We start from the raw sequence: 17,940 nt of genomic DNA on the forward strand, positions 1-17,940 counted from the left end.
AGAGAGAGGAAAAACCCCGATCTGTAAGCAAACAGCAGGCCTCTCCCTGACTGGTTACTCCAATCACCCTCTCCCTCCCTCCCCCCCCCCCCCAGGTCGCAAGTAAACTGCTTGGAAGGAGGGAGGGGGGAACTAGAAAAAAAAAAAGCAACCCACATGACCTGGGCCGCGGAGGAGGCAGCACTGGCGGCGCCACCCCCCTGCTTGGTCCGGTGCTCACACCCGCGCTCGCCCGCCTGCCAACCCAGCGCCCCGCGCAACACGCCCGGGCGGAGCCCCCCCCCCGCCCACGTTCACGCGCGCGGCCTCGCGTTGTGCTGAGGCTGCTGCCGCTTGGGCCGCCGCGGCAGTCGGCTTTACACGCAGGTCATTAACGAGGGGGCGTGCCCGAGGAGATTTTTTTTTTCCCCATAAAGCATTTTTTTTCTCCCTCTCTCTTTTTTTTCCCTCCTCTTTTGCAAAACTGACTTTTACCCCTTTCTACTTCTCGCCAGTCTTCCAACCTCTCCAGGCTGCTCGCGCTGCTGCACTCAAGTTTATTTTCCCGCCTGGGCAGAGGCTTTGGAGATTCGGTTAGTGGCTTTCACCTCTCGTTACTGCTGTGCCTAAGGAGGGAAAGAGGAGGCAGCTTCAGATCGGGGAAGGTTTTCTGATGTAGTCACCGGGGAGGTGCCACCAGCTCGTGTCGTGCTCCCTCTCTCTCTTTTTTTTTTCCCGGTTGCAAACTGATTGATGAATCTCTACAAGTTGCTGGGTTTGGGGCCGGACCGGTCGGAGTCACAGGGACACTTTTGAGAGCTCACCCCGGGGCTCTTGGCACGCGGTGTGGGGAGCTCAGGCTCGCTCCCAGAAGGCGATCGGAGATTGACATCAGCTCATCCCGGACTCGGAGGGCTCGGTTGGAAAGTGATTGTTTCCCCTCCCGCTTTCCAGCATAGCAGTTGGGTTGGTGTCGCCCTGCAGGTCTGGGCATCCCAGCCCCGCCTGGCTGGTTCACAACCTCTGCTCTTCATTCACGGCTGCACCCACAGCCGGCCAAGAAAAGCAAGCCGGAGAAATTCCCGACTCAGCCAGCGCCCGGGGGTGCCATCTCTCTTTGCCTCTGCGGTCGGACTCCTCTGGGGACCTGCTGGAAGACGAGGAGAGCCAAACTTTTCTTTGAGGTTTTTCGAGGCAAGCCCGCTCTTCCTCTCCTCGCCTGAGCAGCTGCGGCTTTAGGCTCTTCCCGGACGCCGACGGAGCCGGGCTTGCGGATCCGGATCCCCACCCTTCTCTGCGCACCTCCGGGTACCGCAGTACCTAGGACTCCAGCGAGCCTTGCGGGGGTCGCCGGGCCAAGACAGAGAGGGAAGCTCCGGGCAGCGTCCAGACTCCTGGGGCCACAAGCGTGAAGAACCCCCCCTCCACCCTGCCCCCCCCCGCACCGCCCTCGTCCACACAGCGCCCTCCTCCCGCAGTTTCTCTCCGTCCGCCAAAGTAACTTGGAGCAAAGCGGGGCGCACAGCGAGGGCCCAGGGCAGCGGAGGAACCCTGCGTAGACCGCGGCGCCGACGCTGAGCCGGGCCCGGCGGGCCGGTGTATGTCTCCCCGAGGCCGCGGCGCTCAACTCCCGGTGACTGTGCAGCGTGCGCCGCCGCCTGCCCTGACCCGCGCTGCCGCCGCCCGGCCCCGCACGCACCTCCCTCTCCCGGGGTGACCGGCCTGCAGCCGCCGCCCGAGACACAGCTCTGCACCCCTTCCCCCGCCCTCGCCGCCGCACACACGCACGCGTCTCTCCGTCTTGTGATTCTTCTCCCCTCCCGAGCCCTTCAGGGGGGGTGCGAGTTTGTCCCCCCTCCCGCCGCAACCCACTGCCTTCTTTTCTTCTCGCCCTCCTCCTCCCGCGCTCGCCGCGCTTCTCTAGCCCCATCATTTTATTTATTCATATTTATTTGGCGTCCGGTCTGGTCTCTTCTTTCTACCCCTCTTCCTCCCTCCCTCTGGATCCCCGCTCTCTCCCCGGAGTGGCGCGTCGGGGGCTCCGCCGCTGGTCAGGCGTGATGTTGCACGTGGAGATGTTGACGCTGCTGTTTCTGGTGCTCTGGATGTGTGTGTTCAGCCAGGACCCGGGTTCCAAAGTCGTCGCCGACCGCTACGCTGTCTACTGGAACAGCAGCAACCCCAGGTAAGGTGGCCGGGGTGGGGGCGCCGAGAGCTCGGGCTCCGCGGGCCTGGGCCGGGAGCGGGGAGCGGGGAGCAGCGGTGGCCGGGAGCGGCGCGCACCAGCCGCAGGCAGCGCGCGCCCTAGGAGCCTGCCTGCGTCGCCTGTCGCTGCTGGCTGCCGGGCGCCGGCGGGAAGCGCTCGCTCCGCGCCGCTCTTTGTTAAGCTACGGCCGCAGGACCGGCTGGCTGCTGCTTAGAATCTCCTGGGCTGAGCGGAGCCGCTGCCTCCGAGGGGGTGCGGGGAAAGGCACGAAAATGGGCGGGAGCCGGGGACCAGCGACTTCGCTTGCAAGCCGGGGAGACTGGCTTGCACCTCCGGATCCCGGCTTAGGGCAATGGGTCTGGGAAAAGCTCTGGGTGCGTATCGGCGATAGTTTGCTCCTGGAGCCTGGGGGTACAAGACTGGGCCCGGGGAACCAGCTAAACATCAAAGTGATTTTTTTGTTTGTTTGTTTGTAATTTAAACATAATTCCTTCTTTTCCCCCTGTGCGCGCCCAGAGCGCACGGTTAGGGGAAGCGAAGTGGGGGGGGGGGGGTCGTGTGTTGATGGAAAGCGGAAGCTTTAGGTTTTAATGTTCTTTTTAACTGAGAGAAAACTGTTCGGTGACCCCCCACAACCCGAGTCGGTCTAAGGCCCAGCGCGCTTGGCGGTGGAAAGGATTCTCCTAGCTCGGGCACCCTCCTTTCCCCCAGTGGGCTTAAGGTGCCAGAAAGTTTGATCGAATGCCGGGTTACGTCACGAGTGCAGAGCGAGCTGCCGGAGTTGGCGAGCCGGAAGGTGGGAGCCTTCGCCCCAGGGCCTGGCGCTGCGCAGCTGGAGGGACGCGCGGTTACCTGGAACTGAGTGCCCGCGACCCCGAAGCCCGCGGGCTACGCGGGAGGCTGGAGGCGGGTTCCGGGGACTGCCCCAGCGCACGTGCTGGGCCCCAGCCAGCCGCAGCCACCCTGCGTTTCTGGACCCTGGAGAGGGGAGGAGGGTCGTCTCCAGCACCAGGCAGACCCTTTCGGGTCCGGAGCATTTCCAGACCGTACTTTCTCCCGGATCTGGACCAGCAATCGGGCCCGCTGGGCCCACTTCGCTCAGCTTCCAGCTGTGGGCTGGTGCTGGTGTTGTCCTGGGAGGGAAGCAGTATCGCTTGTACCTAGGATCACAGGTTTTTCTCTGAGCCGAAGTGGAAGTTGCGAGAAAAGAGGCGGGAGGCCGAGGGCTGAGCCTGTGGTTGTGGCGCATCTACTGCTCTGGACTAGGGGGCCGGCGGACACCTCCAATCCAGTTTCCCACCAGCCCTTTCTAGCGCCTCCAGCTTGCCCTCCGTGTGAATTCGCGAGGATTCCCAGCTTGACTGGGGTCAGCTGGGATGAAGAGCCGATTTCTCCAGGAACGCTCTAAGGGTTGCCCAGCCTAGGGAGAATCCGCCCCGCCCTGTTCCTTCAGCCCAGTCACACCCAGGTAGCCTTAAGTCCTAAGTGCCTACCTAGCACAAGTGGAGACAACCCTGAAAGTTTGCGTTTTTAATAAAAAGGGTGTTATGGGGCTGGGAATTAGAATGGGAAACTATTTCCTCTTTGACATGCCGCTAACTACTATTAGGAAAAGAGAAAGAGACGACTCTGCTGAAGAATATGCCTTTTATTAAAGCCGACAAGACAAATAGAGCAAGCTTTCCAGTTACGATGGTGTTAAAAGCAAATCTAGAGTCTAATTACGTTGCTTGGCGTAGTCCTCTCTGGACTTCATTGGGAAGCGTGTATGGAACAACAGCTTGTATTTTTAAACTTAAGTGCTTTATCCAGTAGAGTCAGTTATTTGAATTTGAGACAGTTGTCTCTTGTTTGTCACTTAAAAAATCAGTGAGATATTTTTGCCCTGATATTCATTCATTAGAAAGGTGGGTATTCCAGTTTGCCCTGGATTTTAGCAGAAGGAAGCATCAAAATGTCTGATCTACCACCCCCCACACCTGTCAAGTTAGGCTCAGTAAGTTGCAGGACATTTTATCTCGGTTTTAGTCTTTTGATATCGTTGTTTAGTTTGAGATTAGCAAATTGATTTTTGTCATAGGTCATGTTTTTTTTTTTTTTTTTAAATAAATTTGGTCTGCCTAAAGAAAACTCTCAGTATACCACGGTGGCTTTGAACCTGCTCTAAGTTAGAATCTGTAGACTTTTTTTTTTTTTTTTTTTTTAATACCAGGAGTAGATCTTAAACTAGCATGCTAATTTTAACACTGCGGGAAATGTCTCCTTATTTGATTATTAGCAGTTTGATGACATTCCAAAAAAGAGTCAGGGACCTTTCTCAGATCCAACGTTTAATAGTCTTAGGGATATATGGAGGCATTATTGTGGTATGTTGTTAAATTAAAACTTACTTTAAAGATAGGTAGTTGTAGGTAGTTTTAATTCAGCTTTATGGAATGAAATGTACTTTTTATACATTAGGAAAAGTCAGTTTGCTGTAACCCAAGGGGGCAAATGAAAAAGAAGTAATTTCAAAGTAAAAACCAATTCTTTGTCACAGGGATAGAAAACATGTCATAGAATCTGTATGGATTTATTCAGTATTACAAATTGAATGTTGTGTATTTCCTTTTCATATACATTATGATTTTGTAAAGTAAGTTAGCCCCGACTTTTGGTCTTCTCTAGATGAGTCAAGATTTTGCTGGATCAGTAAAGCAATAAACAGACTTCAGCCTTTGGAAAAATAAGTAGACTATATTACTTGCAATTTAAATTCTATTTTAACTTAAAAGTTCAGTGAACACATTAAACTGATAAGAATGAATAGTTTCTGTAAACAAAGTAAATATATTTTAACTTCTGTTAGATTCTGCTTGAAACTGTGTTTATTTAGGTTGAAATAAAATTAAATATATCTTGGTCATAAGCATTAGGCAGCTCACTCTGTAACATTACTTGAAGTAACTTCTGAGGCACATAGAATTTTGTCTACCTTATGGAGTATCTTTCCTGACTTTGCATTGATTATAGGAAAATATAAATTCATGTCCTGTCAGCATAGATCTACAGCTAGAGCTCATCTCCGTGCTGGTCACTTCTGGGAAATGGATATTCAGCTTTTAAATGTTGCTAACTTTTTAGTTGCCAGTATTTATTAGGCAGTGAACCCAATTGATTTTATGCATCAAATTGGCACAAATCTGTGAAATAGCAACTGAGAAATATCAGTCTGAATAGAAGTACTATATCACGTTTGCCTAACTGCATCCTTCACGTTTCTCAATTGTGAAGCCTTGCTGGAGTTTTACCTCTTTACTATTAAAGTGCATTCTAGCTGGACTGTAAAGAAGTGATTTGCCCAATGAAAAATCTAACTCAAAGAGAGTATACCTATTTGCTTTAACTTAAAACCGCAGAAAGATTTTAAGGAACTTTTAAAGATAACTTACAATAATAAAACTTTATTTGCATCGCCCCCCTTGGTAGCTATGCTTATACAAATAGACACGACTTAATATTAAGAACATGTCCATTAACCTGAAGATTGCTGTAAACAGTTCAAAGCTTGCAACAACTATTCTTTTAAACGCCGTGTGTATAGTGAACATTGCTCCTCAGTTTCTCTATTTGCCAAAGTGGTGCTGGAGTCATTAAATATGTGTTCTGATTTGTATTGTAGGTAAGGGAGTTAAAAAAAAAAAAGACAGTTGCAAATATAAGGATACAGCTCTCCTCAATCTGTGTTTTGCTTCTGCTAAGGTATGAATATTATCAGTTTAAGAGTTTATTCTCTTCTGTTAAGCGGGAAGGTTTTACTAAGCCCAATCTAGTTTTCTTTCCTTTTTCCTTTGCATTCTTTCATTTCTGTAGTTTCTTCCATTTCTGTAGGAGCTACAAACTTGTCTCCTACGAGCAGTAGCTCACTTGCGTTGTTTGGTTGTGTTTTCATCTGGAGTTCTGAAAGTGATCGGAGTTGTGGGCTAGCAGCCCTGAGTGTTTCTGAAGCTGAGGGACCCATGCACACAGCTAAGGAGGGAGAAGTGCTAATATTTTTCTAAGAATATTCCCTTGGGTATTTGTCTTTCCAAATTCGGTGGTTCATTTTAAAAGCATCTGAGCCATCGTCAGTTTGATCATGTATGCCAGAACCCTGGCACTGTGCTTTTTTCATTGACAAAAAAATGAAATCATCACCGTTTAAATCTAGGCACGAGGAGTGAAGGGAGAGGGAAGATTCATCTTTGTTTCCAGTGGGGTCTGTGATTGAATCTGTAAAGGATTCCTTTATTTCTTGAAGTCTCACATTTTAAAGTGATGTCTTTATATGTTCAAAACACATTAAAAAATGGCATCATACGAAGTCAAACTCTGAGTTTCAGTGCCATGTAATGTATCATTTTATTAGCTGTATTGGGATAATTTTATCATTTTGATATTTATACCAGAGTTACGTAAGTACTCTACATTAGATGGGTATCTCATGTCCTCATGTGTGTCCATTTATAGATCTGCAGTCTACACTACCCTCCCTTCCTCTCTCCTTCAGATATAGACATTTGCAGAAGTCCTCGTCTTAGTTTTTGGCCTGCCTTTCCTGGAGTTTTACAGAGCAAGATTAGCCACTGAGTTTATTATTCTCCAGCCATGATGTGCATTATTTTACAGTCATAGCGAGCTAGCAGAAAGCATATCCTGTCTGCTTTTAGGGTGACTGACACACCAGTGCTGTGCAAGACTGCTGTCCGGGCTCATTCAGCCTTTTCAGTGTGAAACCAGTATCAATGAACTGAGTAGTCCAAGGTCTCAGAGCCAGCTGTGAGGAGTTCCCTTCTTCCGCTGTGTGACTTGAGAGGTATTAGCCAGGTTTATTCTGTGCCTGATACGCCATAGCTTTGGAGCTCTCTGCCTGTGACAACAGGGGCAGGTTTAGATGGAACACTTAGCTTTTGGGGGCAAATTCGCTTCCTGAGTTTTCTGCTGTTTAATCTTGCAAAATGCCTTTCTGAACAGGCATTTCATGGCCATCTCCTCACTGATCTGGCTTCCTGTTGGACAGGGACAGATAAAGATGGCACCTCCCTTCTCTCCTGTTGCTATGAGAGGAGCATCCTACCAGCCTCACGCTGGGCCAAGAAAGTGAATGCGTACAATTAGTCCTTCAGGAGTCCTGGGCTTTGCTAGCTTAGGAAAAGAAGATGCCAAAATAATTTATCTGAGAGAGAGAGAGAGAGAGAGAGAGAGAGAGAGAGAGAGAGAGAGAGAGGATGGAGGGAGAGAGGAACAAAACGTAAGAATATGTTTTAAAAAACAATTTTATGTATATAGTAGTATTTGGTGCATTGCATAGTCTATTTTTCAACGTAAGTCATTTGCTTAATTTTTGAAAAATACTCCATTCCTTTTCTGACTGCTTTGAAAAAGCTCCTTCGTTAGAAGGGTTTTAAAAGGTATGGTATGATCAGTAATGAGCCACTCTGTGTTGAGTCAGTTCATGGTATTGATTTTCTCCTCCCAAGTAGTATATAAACTATTAAAATAACAGCATAACTACAATATCCATAGTGAAAAGGAAGCCTGTGTTCCCCTAAGCATAGTGAGGAAGGCAGTCCTTGCCCCTTACCCAGGACAACTCACTCAGACAAGTCTTCTACACAGAGGGGAAAAATTGTGTTTTGATCAGTTGTGACAAATAACACCTTCATATTCAGGCATAAAAACTTCAAAGAGGAGTATGAGGAATGAGTTATTAATGCTCACTTTTAATAATTTGTCTTACCATAGTGGTCTTGGCCAAGCATCAATAAATTACTGTCTCTTTGAAGGGGCTGATTTATACTCTTCCATTTATATGTTGGTCTGCTTTTCAACCCATGTCCTGAGATGTTTTGTAGAAAAGTTTCTTGTGATTAATGTGAACTTACAGTGTTTCTGAATAGGAGATTACTCACCACTAGGAAGTCCGCTTTTTTCCCCCTCTTAAATTTGTTTGCATTTTTATGTTTTCAAAATGTAGTCAGTCACGAGCAAGTCGGCACCATGACACAGAACCACTTGGTTTAAAAGTAAACATTAGTAATATAAACTTTCTGTGCAAAAATGACTATACATACTTCTTGGTGAAGAGAAATCCATGTAGTTTGGTCTTCTTGATGGTCCGTAGTCCTTACTGCATTCCCTAAAGGAGTATTGCTGAGCTTTTGAAATCCATGTAGCATTTGCCCATAGACGATTTACATAGATACAAACTCCTGATTTTTGAACTTTCTGAATCTAGTTTTCCAACAGTGAACCGTATGTTTTAACAAACATTACTCTAAGATATTGAACACTCCTCCTGAAGTTACCAAGTTGCTGCGCGACCGCAGCACACTCGCGAGGGCTCACTCAGGTGGATTCTATCATTTTCAATAAGGAAAACTAACCCTTTGTCATCTTTAGAAACATCCTTCATGCAACTGACAGTTGACAGGTTGAAGAAAATGTTACTGTCAGGTCTTATTTTCCACCCAAGGGAGGAATAAAAATAGGCTTATAGGATTTTTTTTTTTTAAAAAAAATCTACTTAAAAGTTATTTCAAGATGGAGGGAAATATTTTTAATTTTTATATGGAAGTCATCAAATTAATCTGCCCTTACTTCAGGGAAGGTCGGCGAATGCATTTCTAGGAAAGATTCTGAACAGTTGGGTTCCTATGCTTTAACTCTACGAGGACAAATGCAGTTGAACTGCTTGTGTGTTTTTATATAGGATTCTTAAGAGATGCAAGTTGATATTATTCCTATTGTGGTTTAGCCAATGACCTGATTTTCATGACTAGGGATCATGATTTAGTGTGAAACGGAAGCGAGAACTTACCCATCTGTGATGCCCCGGGATCGCCATGCACATGCGTGTAGGCCTTGGACAGTCGTGTTGTGTGCACACAAAGATTGGACCATTTTGAGACTTGGCTTTGTTATTAATACCTTCAAAGATCTGTACAGTGGAACCGTTGTGTTCCCAGGTAGAAGTTTATGAACACACAGAAATTAGAATAAGACAAAAGTCCTGTTTCTGCGTTTAGAAAAGCTGGGTTTGACTTCCAGCAATTTTCTTTTCTTCCCCCCTCTCAAAGCAGCCATCTTGTTTTAAGACCGATTTCATTTTTCTCATGAAGATTGTCTGGAAATGAATATGGATGTAGAAGCGGGCTAAACCACCAAGTAAGCATTTTGGTGGGACTCTGTGTTAAAGCACTAGCTTCATTTACAAAGTCACGAAAATGCTGTCTTCCTGTATTGAGTTAACAAAAGGGTGTTTTAAGTGGTGTTGATGTGCTTAGCCGAGGTGTGTCATATTTTAATGTTAAATGCTAGGCTATACCATATTTTCATATGTGCTGTTCTCTCGAAGCTTACGATTCACTGCTAATTTCAAGGCAACATGTTGGCACCCCCACCCGCTCTACTGATTTCTTTTTGCTGACCCAATTAAGTAGTTCTTCCTATTGTCTGACATCAGTGCCCCCTCCCCAGCAGGAACACATATAATTGATGATCATTACCAGGTATCTTTATGCAGTAAGAGGCAGGGGTAGAAATGAGGATGCTTCCTAAATTAAAGCATTTGTATGCTTTGAGAAGCATTAGGTGATGTCAGAGCCCAGGTGCCCATGAAATACAGCCTCTCTCTCTCTCTCTCTCTCTCTCTCTCTCTCTCTCTCTCTCTCTCTCTCTCTCTCTTCTCTCTTTCTCTAATACACTTTTTTGAGGGTATTAAAAGAGAATTATTTTAGAGGCAAGCATATTTGTTACTGAAACTTGTGAGATCATATGGGCTGAGTCTGTTCTGTATTTCTGGGTACAGTTGGAAGAACATGTGGCCTCGTAAACTTTACCAAAGTTTACCCTACACTTCTTGCTGCTACATCTGTTTGATGATGTCTGGGAACATCATTATCTTGTATTTTGGTAAAAGCAAAGCTTCCTGAAGATTAATTTCTAAAGTAGCCCAACTCAGTCTGTCTCGTTTAAACTGGGCCCTCGGTCTGCTTCAGATCACTAGAGTCCAGTAGAAGAGGCGCTTGCATGGTTCTAGACGCAGGGTGAAGTGGGCAAATAAGCCTCACGCTTAAAGAACAGATAGATATCTTACGGTTAAAGTCAAGATCTGAGTTGGAAGAGATTTTTTTTTTTTTTTTTACCAGAAAGCTTCTCTCTGGTCCATCATCTCCTTTCCTTTGACAGGCTGGTAGAGAAGATTAAAATAGCTGAGTGTTCAAAGTGACCTTTTAGCTTTAAATGAGCTAACAAATACCTTTGTTTTTAATGCTGTTTCCAAGCTGTCAGAGTTTCCATTTTAAGTTTTACTAGTGACTTATTTATATAGGTTAAAAACTGTAATTAACAATTAGCTCTTGCCTCTTACTCTGAAAACACGCACGATGAAAGGGGTTTCCTGCAGGAAATGTGGTCTTGTGGTTTGAGTAAAATTAAGTTATGGTTTTAGTGAAGTCATTAATTGTAGTACAAATTGTTACCCAGGTTTTGATGATGGGGGAAAGACATGATAGATGATGTTTCTGAGATGTCAGTGGGATTTTGTTGCTTGGTTTTTTTTTTTTTTTTTTTTTTTGAGCTTAATATATAGGAGACTTAACCTACTGAATAACGTTTTTATAGTGTTTAATTTAATCTAGACAACTGAGAATGGAAAGAAAGGTTAAGGCAACTCTCAATATGGGGAAATTGTCTTTTGTATTTAACAATTAGGTTAAACAAAGTGTGAGCAAATGGACCCCGGCCCCCTTCTATTGTTTCAGTGCAAGAAGATTCAGACAGATGTGGGAATGTGGAAGCAGTGACCTCTGACTCGCACAGCATGGCCACTGCCCTGGCACATAAGTGTCCTGAGCCACCATCGTAGCAGGGGACCGGTTTGAAGTGACTGACACTTTGAGATGGAGTCCCTGCAGCCGATGCTGTGGTTCTTTGCAGCCTTGCAGGGCTTCACTAGGCTTCCCAGCTTCGGAAGAGCCTCACCCGCATCCTTTAGGAGAAACGCTTCTCGGGCTCAGAGCTCTGCTGTCTTCTGGATGTGGTCTCCGTCGGTGTGGTTGCTGTAAATCTTTGCTTCCAGATAATTTTACTCATCCAGTTAGAATAACGCAGAAGGATGAGGGAGGCTCAGAGGTACCTTTCTGCTGGGACAAAGCACTTGCCTGCTTTATTTAAAAAAAAAAAAAATAGCTGAAAGAAGTGGCTTTGTTAAAGGCCTTTTCTTTTCGTTCCAGGTCTGCAATCTTGCCAGTAACCTTTGGGTTCAGGCAGACCATTACTGTTTTAGATACTGTGGCATCCTGTGTTTTCTTCATATATTTGTTTACTGTTACTGCCTCAATAAACTTTTATGCCTATTTCTGTAGTTTTTTTGGCAGGGGCTCCATTGATTAGCATTTAGTGACCCAGCACTAAAGAGGGGTGCAGTTCAAATAGTCGTGCTTCTGACAGGGTTTTGTGTCAAACGAGGGAAAATAATAGGGAAATGAAAGCTGCCAAAACGTGTCTCCCAGTTACTAATTAATCAGACGAGAAAGGACCTCGGTGGCAGATCTCATGTCCACCCTGGCAGCAACTTGGGGACGCTTCCTTTTAAATACTGTATAAAAGAAATTGAAGTAAGCCTTAGGAAGTGTAGCACCCAGATAGAAGATGCAAATCGAATTTTTTTTAATTCTGTGAAAAGCAAGACAGAAAACCATAACTTAAAACGGAATCTCTGTATTCTTCCCAGCTGTTATCGAAAACATAAAGCTAGTCTAAAGAGTATTTCCCTTATTAATAAGCAATGCCTTTATTCTTATTAATATTTTAGTGTAAGCATCATACTACTCTTGGTTTTAGTTCTGGTGTAACACTTATACATGTTTTATTGTCCAGAGACTTGGGTGTTATTTTGAAACTTTCACCCTCATTTTATGCCAGTCATCAATATTTGGAGATTCTTCTAACTGGGGAAACAGACTCCCTTCCCCCACAAATTAAAATGTGTTTGTAGGCAGACTTTACTTTTTTTCTGGCCATGTTTCCTCTATGGTTGCTGGGCCCATAATTAAATGCCTGTTATTAATGTATTTTTTTCCATAGCATTTACAACACAAAAAGGAAAAGGTCTTGTGTTGAACTATAGCTGTCAGGGGAACAATGAGAACTAATTACACACTCAGCTATCACCACTATTGACTGTCCTCTTGGGAAGACAACAACATGGTGTGTGTGTGTGTGTGTGTGTGCGTGTGTGTGTGTGAGTGTGTACTCCATATGTATACACATAAGGTCAGACATACCTTCTGGTTCATTTTTAATCTATATGTTTTCTGAATCTAAATGAACCATTGGCAACAAAATATACATAAGCTGTCCAGCTCAGCTAATTAGGTTTAAGAACACAGTTCTTTGATGGGGAGAGCCCCCCTACTTTAGTGCCTTTTCTTCATAATATGGATGGAATCAGTCAATTTATGCCTCTGAGTATCTCATTAATTTAGATATTATTTGGGCATGGTCTTGTAATCAATGCACACATGTTGTTAATTATCTGATTATTCCTTACAATTGCTTCTTGAAAATTGATAGTTCCTTACCTAAATGTGTGTCACTTTCAGGACGATCAGTTTATTCTACAGAGTTCTTCGGTGCTGTGTCACTGTCCTGGTCACTGTTTTGATGTATTTAAGAAAGGAAACAGAACAAGAAATAGTGCTTTTTTTTTCAACCCTCAACAGCTTTGGTATGTTTGCTCACAAGCCTTTGAGTTATTAAGTAGCAGGATGTTTCGGAACCAGCTTGTGTGGAGTATCCTGCCCAGAGTCACTGCGTCTTCTAGAAATGCTTTACATGAACACTTTTCTTTCTTTGGGTGAATTCTCTCTGTTTGAAGAGAATGCATTTCTTGTGTCTCATACCAGATTCAAATAGGGGAATTCAGGAATTTTGTATTGATTCAAACATATCTCAAAAAAAGAGTTCACATTAAAGGGACGTTGTAGGTATATTCTATTAGTAATAATATATTCATGTGTTGGATACTTAGAAGTTATGATTGATAAAATATTTATTGAGTGAGACCGTGTGTAAAACACCGAGAGGCATAACGAAGACTCAGAGAGAAGGCAGGCGGTGTCTGTGCCCGTAAGGAATTCAAGGGTTTGGTTCAGAGTTAAGAATTTTGTGGCTCTAATGACCGGACAGAGTAGAAAATAAGAAGAAAAAGAAGAAATCTTCATGTCATTTCACTTGGTAGGAGCCTGTAAAGTGTCTCCTGTGGACCAGTTTTGGTTCTCAGAGCTGGCAATAGAGTATTGTAGACAACATGCCAGCCACCAGGAAACATACATTCAGTGCTTTCTAGGTCCCTTTATCTTCCCGTAGGGTGCACTTGAAGGCCTTGGGGAATCTTGCTGAAAGGTAGATTTTAATTTAGTAGACCTAGGTAGAGACCCAGTCTCTCACATTTCTGACAAGGTACCAGGGGAGAGTGTCGTCATGTCCAGTGATGCCGAGACCTTTGACTGGGAACTAATTTGGGCTTGGGTGTCCCGTGAATATTCAGTGGAAGAGGTTGATTCTCTCTGGCTAAGGACTCCGGGTGGTGTTTGCCTGGGCCTCCTGTGGAAACCATCTCTGTGGTTTCTAAAATGGTTTCCTATTTGCATGAGTGAAATTATTCACCATTTAAAAGGCCTAAAAGGCCCAGCAGTCTTCATTTCTAGCCATTTCCGCCAAATTGCAGACATATAAAATAAAATCGTACATTGAGGTTTATGCTTCATTGAAAATGTACCATTAACAAGGTGAAGGCTGGGGATTTGGTTATAAGTCCGCTCTGGAGACAAATCCTACTGCAGTGGAAATGTTGTCTTGGCCCAAGAAGTTTGATGAGAACCTTGCTATGAATTTTTAGGGAATTTACATGCAAACCTTCCCCGAAGGCACTGTAAGTGGCAGTTCCAGGATGACACCTCGAAACCAGACTTTTAACACTTTCTAATTTAACTCCATGCGGTCAAATGAGTCCAGAATGTTTATTTTATATTTGCACAGAAGATGCCTGTTGACAGTTTTTCTGTCCTGTGGGTGGCTTTCGGGAGCCTACACTTCCAGCAGAGCTTTACCTACTGGGGGAAGATCCTTCCTGCTCTAAATTTCTGTGGTGCCAGTGTCCTCAGTGAGCAGCTGCCCCTACAGAGTCTATAGATAGATTTCTGTGTCCTGTCACAGCGAAGGCCTCAGTTTCTTCTGTCGCCAAGCATGTGTGATGATTTCATCAACAGGTAGCCACAGGGCTGGCTAGACTTTGGTCACTCTGCCTTCTTTTGTTTATCGTTTCTGTCCTTATTCTGTCGCGGTGAATCCAGTACCACCGACCTAAGTGAACCCTACATCTCTGAAAGCATCATTCAGTAGACTTGATGCTGATGTAGAAAGAAAGATAAAATCTGCTGTCTCTCTCAGGTCCGTAGGAAGGAAAACCAAGACGATGGTGAGCATTCTACTTAGCTGTGCTTTTATTTTTAAAAAATATTATAATTATAATAACTATTTTTATTGTTGTTGTTGTTGTAGAGACGGTCTTGCTTTGCAGCTCTGCCTAGCCTAGAATTCACTGTATAGACCAGGCTGGCCTTGAACTCACAGAGACCAGCCTGCCTCTGCCTCCCGAGTGCTGGGATAAAGGAGCGCATCTCCTGGCTTGCTCTTATTTTATAAAAGTGTTTGCCAACACTTTTTGTGGTTAATTATAAAGCAGAAGCAAACATCCCCCTTGTTAAATTCTTGATATAATGTATTTAATTAAAATTCTGGGCAGCAGTTGGTAAGAACAATGAACATTATTAAGAATAGCGATTCGGTATAGGGTTGTTTGTTCACTTGTAAGCGTGGGTGGGTGCTTCCCCTGGCATAAAGGAGGATGCTTCTCAATAGGAACGTTGAGGGGCCCTTTCCCTGTTTCTACAGTTTACAATTCTCCTAGATTAAAGAATTTTTCCGGCGCTCCTGCGACTGTGTGTGAGCTGAAGTGGCTCTTAGAAGGGAAGCGTGCTATGTACTTAGAAGACTTTAAATTTAGGAATCGGCTGTATTGACTGATTAAAGTGAACTCATTTGAATATCTCCAAGGGAATGTCTTCAGTCAACATAGGATCATGGACCTGTGACTTATGGTCAAGAGCAGGCTTAGAGTAAAGTAGACGATGGTCAGTAATTCTAACTAGTGTTTTGTCATCCCCCCCTTTACATTTTTTCTTTTTAAATTTTTGGGGCAGGGTTTCTCTACTTAACACCCCTGCCTATCCTCGAACTTGCTCTGTAGACCAGGTTGGCCTCAAACTCAGAGATCCATCCTCCTCTGCCTTCCGAGGGCTGGGATTAAAGGCGTGCATCACTAAGACCTGACTTTGTACCCCCATTTTTTACAAAACAGAAGATAAATATAGTAAATATTGAAAAATGCATCTTACGGTTATTAAAGGTACTTTTTTTGTCAGATTAATAGACTGTAATTGAGTTTTTAGGCAACCCCTGATATATATATGTCAATTGTTTCCGTAACATTAAGGAGGAAAAAAATTAAATTCATCTGTTTTTTAAATTTGAGTTTTGTAATCACAATTTTTTTTTGAGCATTATGGAGGCACAATGCTTAGCACACAAGATATTTAAAAACATATCTAGGGGCCAGAGAGATGACTCAGTGGTTAAGAGCATTTGCTGCTCTTATAGTGGACCCGGTTCAGTTCCCAGCACTCACATGGCAGCTCACAGCCATCCGTAAGTCTAGGTCCAGAGATCTGATGCCCTCTTCTGACCTCTGTGGGTGCCAAGCACTCACGTGGTTCACATACTACATGCGGGAAACAACTCTTACACCTCAAATAAATAAGAAAGAAAGCCAAGATCATATCAAATCGAATTTGCCAATCATCTTTTAGCATTTTTTTTGGTTAAATTTTAGATCTAGTTAAATTTTATTGCTGGTTGAATTAGAAGTTCTCTTCATTAGTGCCATGTATGAACCCCATCCCAATAAATAAATAAGTGCGATTAAATAATATCTTCCTTCTGTGAAAATTTAAAGGGAAATGTATATAGGAGAGCCTAAAATTGCTATAGAACTGTTTGATAAGGTGAATAGAGGACATCAGCACTAGTGCACAGCCTACATGACCTTAACCGAGCAGGAGCCCAGTCTCCCTGAACCTGCGTTCCTCTTTTTAGCACTTAGCCTGGCGTGTAGACTCACTCAGACACCTCTTCCAAGGCCAGGGAACATAAGGGTCAGAGTTCAAGGGGACACGTTTATGTCACACAGGTGACTCTCACTCTATAAAACCCAACATGTCCTTATAGATTGCAGATGAAAATGTTCTTCAAGTGGGGAGGGTGGCTCAGGCCTGTCGACCCAGCACTTGGGAGGCCGAGGCAGAAGTGGTGAGTTCAAAGTCAGCCTGTGCTCTATAGTACCACTCTGTCTCAACACAGGCAAGCACCATAAAACAAAAACTGCAAAGGAGAAACTCGGTTCTCAGAAATAAAATCTTCTTTTCAAAGCATCTCGGGAGAGTTAACGTTTTAAAAGACGAATTTATCAGTGTGTGCTGTTGTATCTGAGAGCTATGAATTTTGCACTTGCATTGCGTTTTTTTCTTTGTTTTATCTAGTTTTTGTTTTGAAGAAGGTCTCATTACAATTTATGGTTTGATTCCCACTAAAGGAGAAATGTGGGGGAAAGTGGTACTTAGGGCATGTCGGCAAGACCTTTCTCGGAGATGGGTTCTGGATCTCTTTTTTCAATTTGGTCGTTTATTTTGATGTCCTGTTTTCTCTTGGTTTGTTGTCTATATTGTGTTCTCTGCTTTGGTCTTCATAGGTGTAATGAGATATCTCTTTCTCAAAGGAGAAATTAATGAATACCGACACCCTCCTGGAGAATGCTTGTATTTCCAGTGAGGAGCTTGCTGAAACAAATCAATTTCTGTCTAAGGCTGTTCTTTGCAGGCAACCAGGCTGGCCCTGAGATCTTGGAGTTTTCTGAATCTATGCCCCACTGCTCTGGGCTCTGGCAGTAAGTCTCTTGATGCCTGTCTGCTTCAGAAGTCTTGCTCCTGATGGCCTTAGAGCTTACTTCATATTAATTATGCAGACATTAATGGGAGGAGTACAGACAGATCATAGCATCCAGCTGAATTTGTCAAGGAGCACATACTTCTTTCAGTGAAACCCGAGTTACATCACTGCCAAAGGACGGCTTCCTTGGAGAGCTGTCTGGGAATTATTCGAAGCAGATTTTACTTCGTATGTTTATAGTTAGTTAGGTGAATAGCAAATGAGCTCACCATTTGTTCTGAAATAGCATTCATGTCCTTACGTCATTATTTGAGAACATCCTTTTACTCTTAATTATATCCCTCCCCCCAAAGAGAGAAACATGCTATAGAAGGGAAATGACCAGTGATTCATGTGTGCAGCACCCAGACACTTAGTGCTGCTTGGCCAGCACTAATAGGCCGGTTGAGCTCTTCATTGGGAGCACTGAGGTTGTGTGAGTGAGCCATGCTAATATGGCAGAACAAACTTCCCTTGGAAGCAAGCGCTTTAATATTTAAAATTGTATGTCCAGGGGACCATTGGGCTTACTTATATTTGTTCTTTTAGCATCACATACCAAAGCTTTAGCTTCTTAAACTGGAAGTTAAAGTTTGCCATGAAAACCGGCTTTCCACAACTTTCAGTTT

General features: G+C 44.3%; 1 protein-coding gene across 2 annotated transcripts in view; it reads left to right on the forward strand.

Moving 5' to 3' along the window:
* Positions 1 to 327: 327 nt before the first annotated feature.
* The window catches only part of Efna5 (ephrin A5), a 280,036-nt gene continuing 262,423 nt past the window's right edge, over positions 328 to 17,940 (forward strand). For both annotated transcript variants that reach the window (XM_057763288.1, XM_057763289.1), the window contains exon 1: positions 328 to 2,164. In XM_057763288.1, the coding sequence (XP_057619271.1) occupies positions 2,040 to 2,164 (125 nt within the window). In that variant the 5' untranslated portion in view covers positions 328 to 2,039. The remainder of the gene's footprint in view (positions 2,165 to 17,940) is intronic.

Source organism: Chionomys nivalis, chromosome 2, assembly GCF_950005125.1.
Source record: "Chionomys nivalis chromosome 2, mChiNiv1.1, whole genome shotgun sequence".
NCBI lineage: Eukaryota > Metazoa > Chordata > Mammalia > Rodentia > Cricetidae > Chionomys > Chionomys nivalis.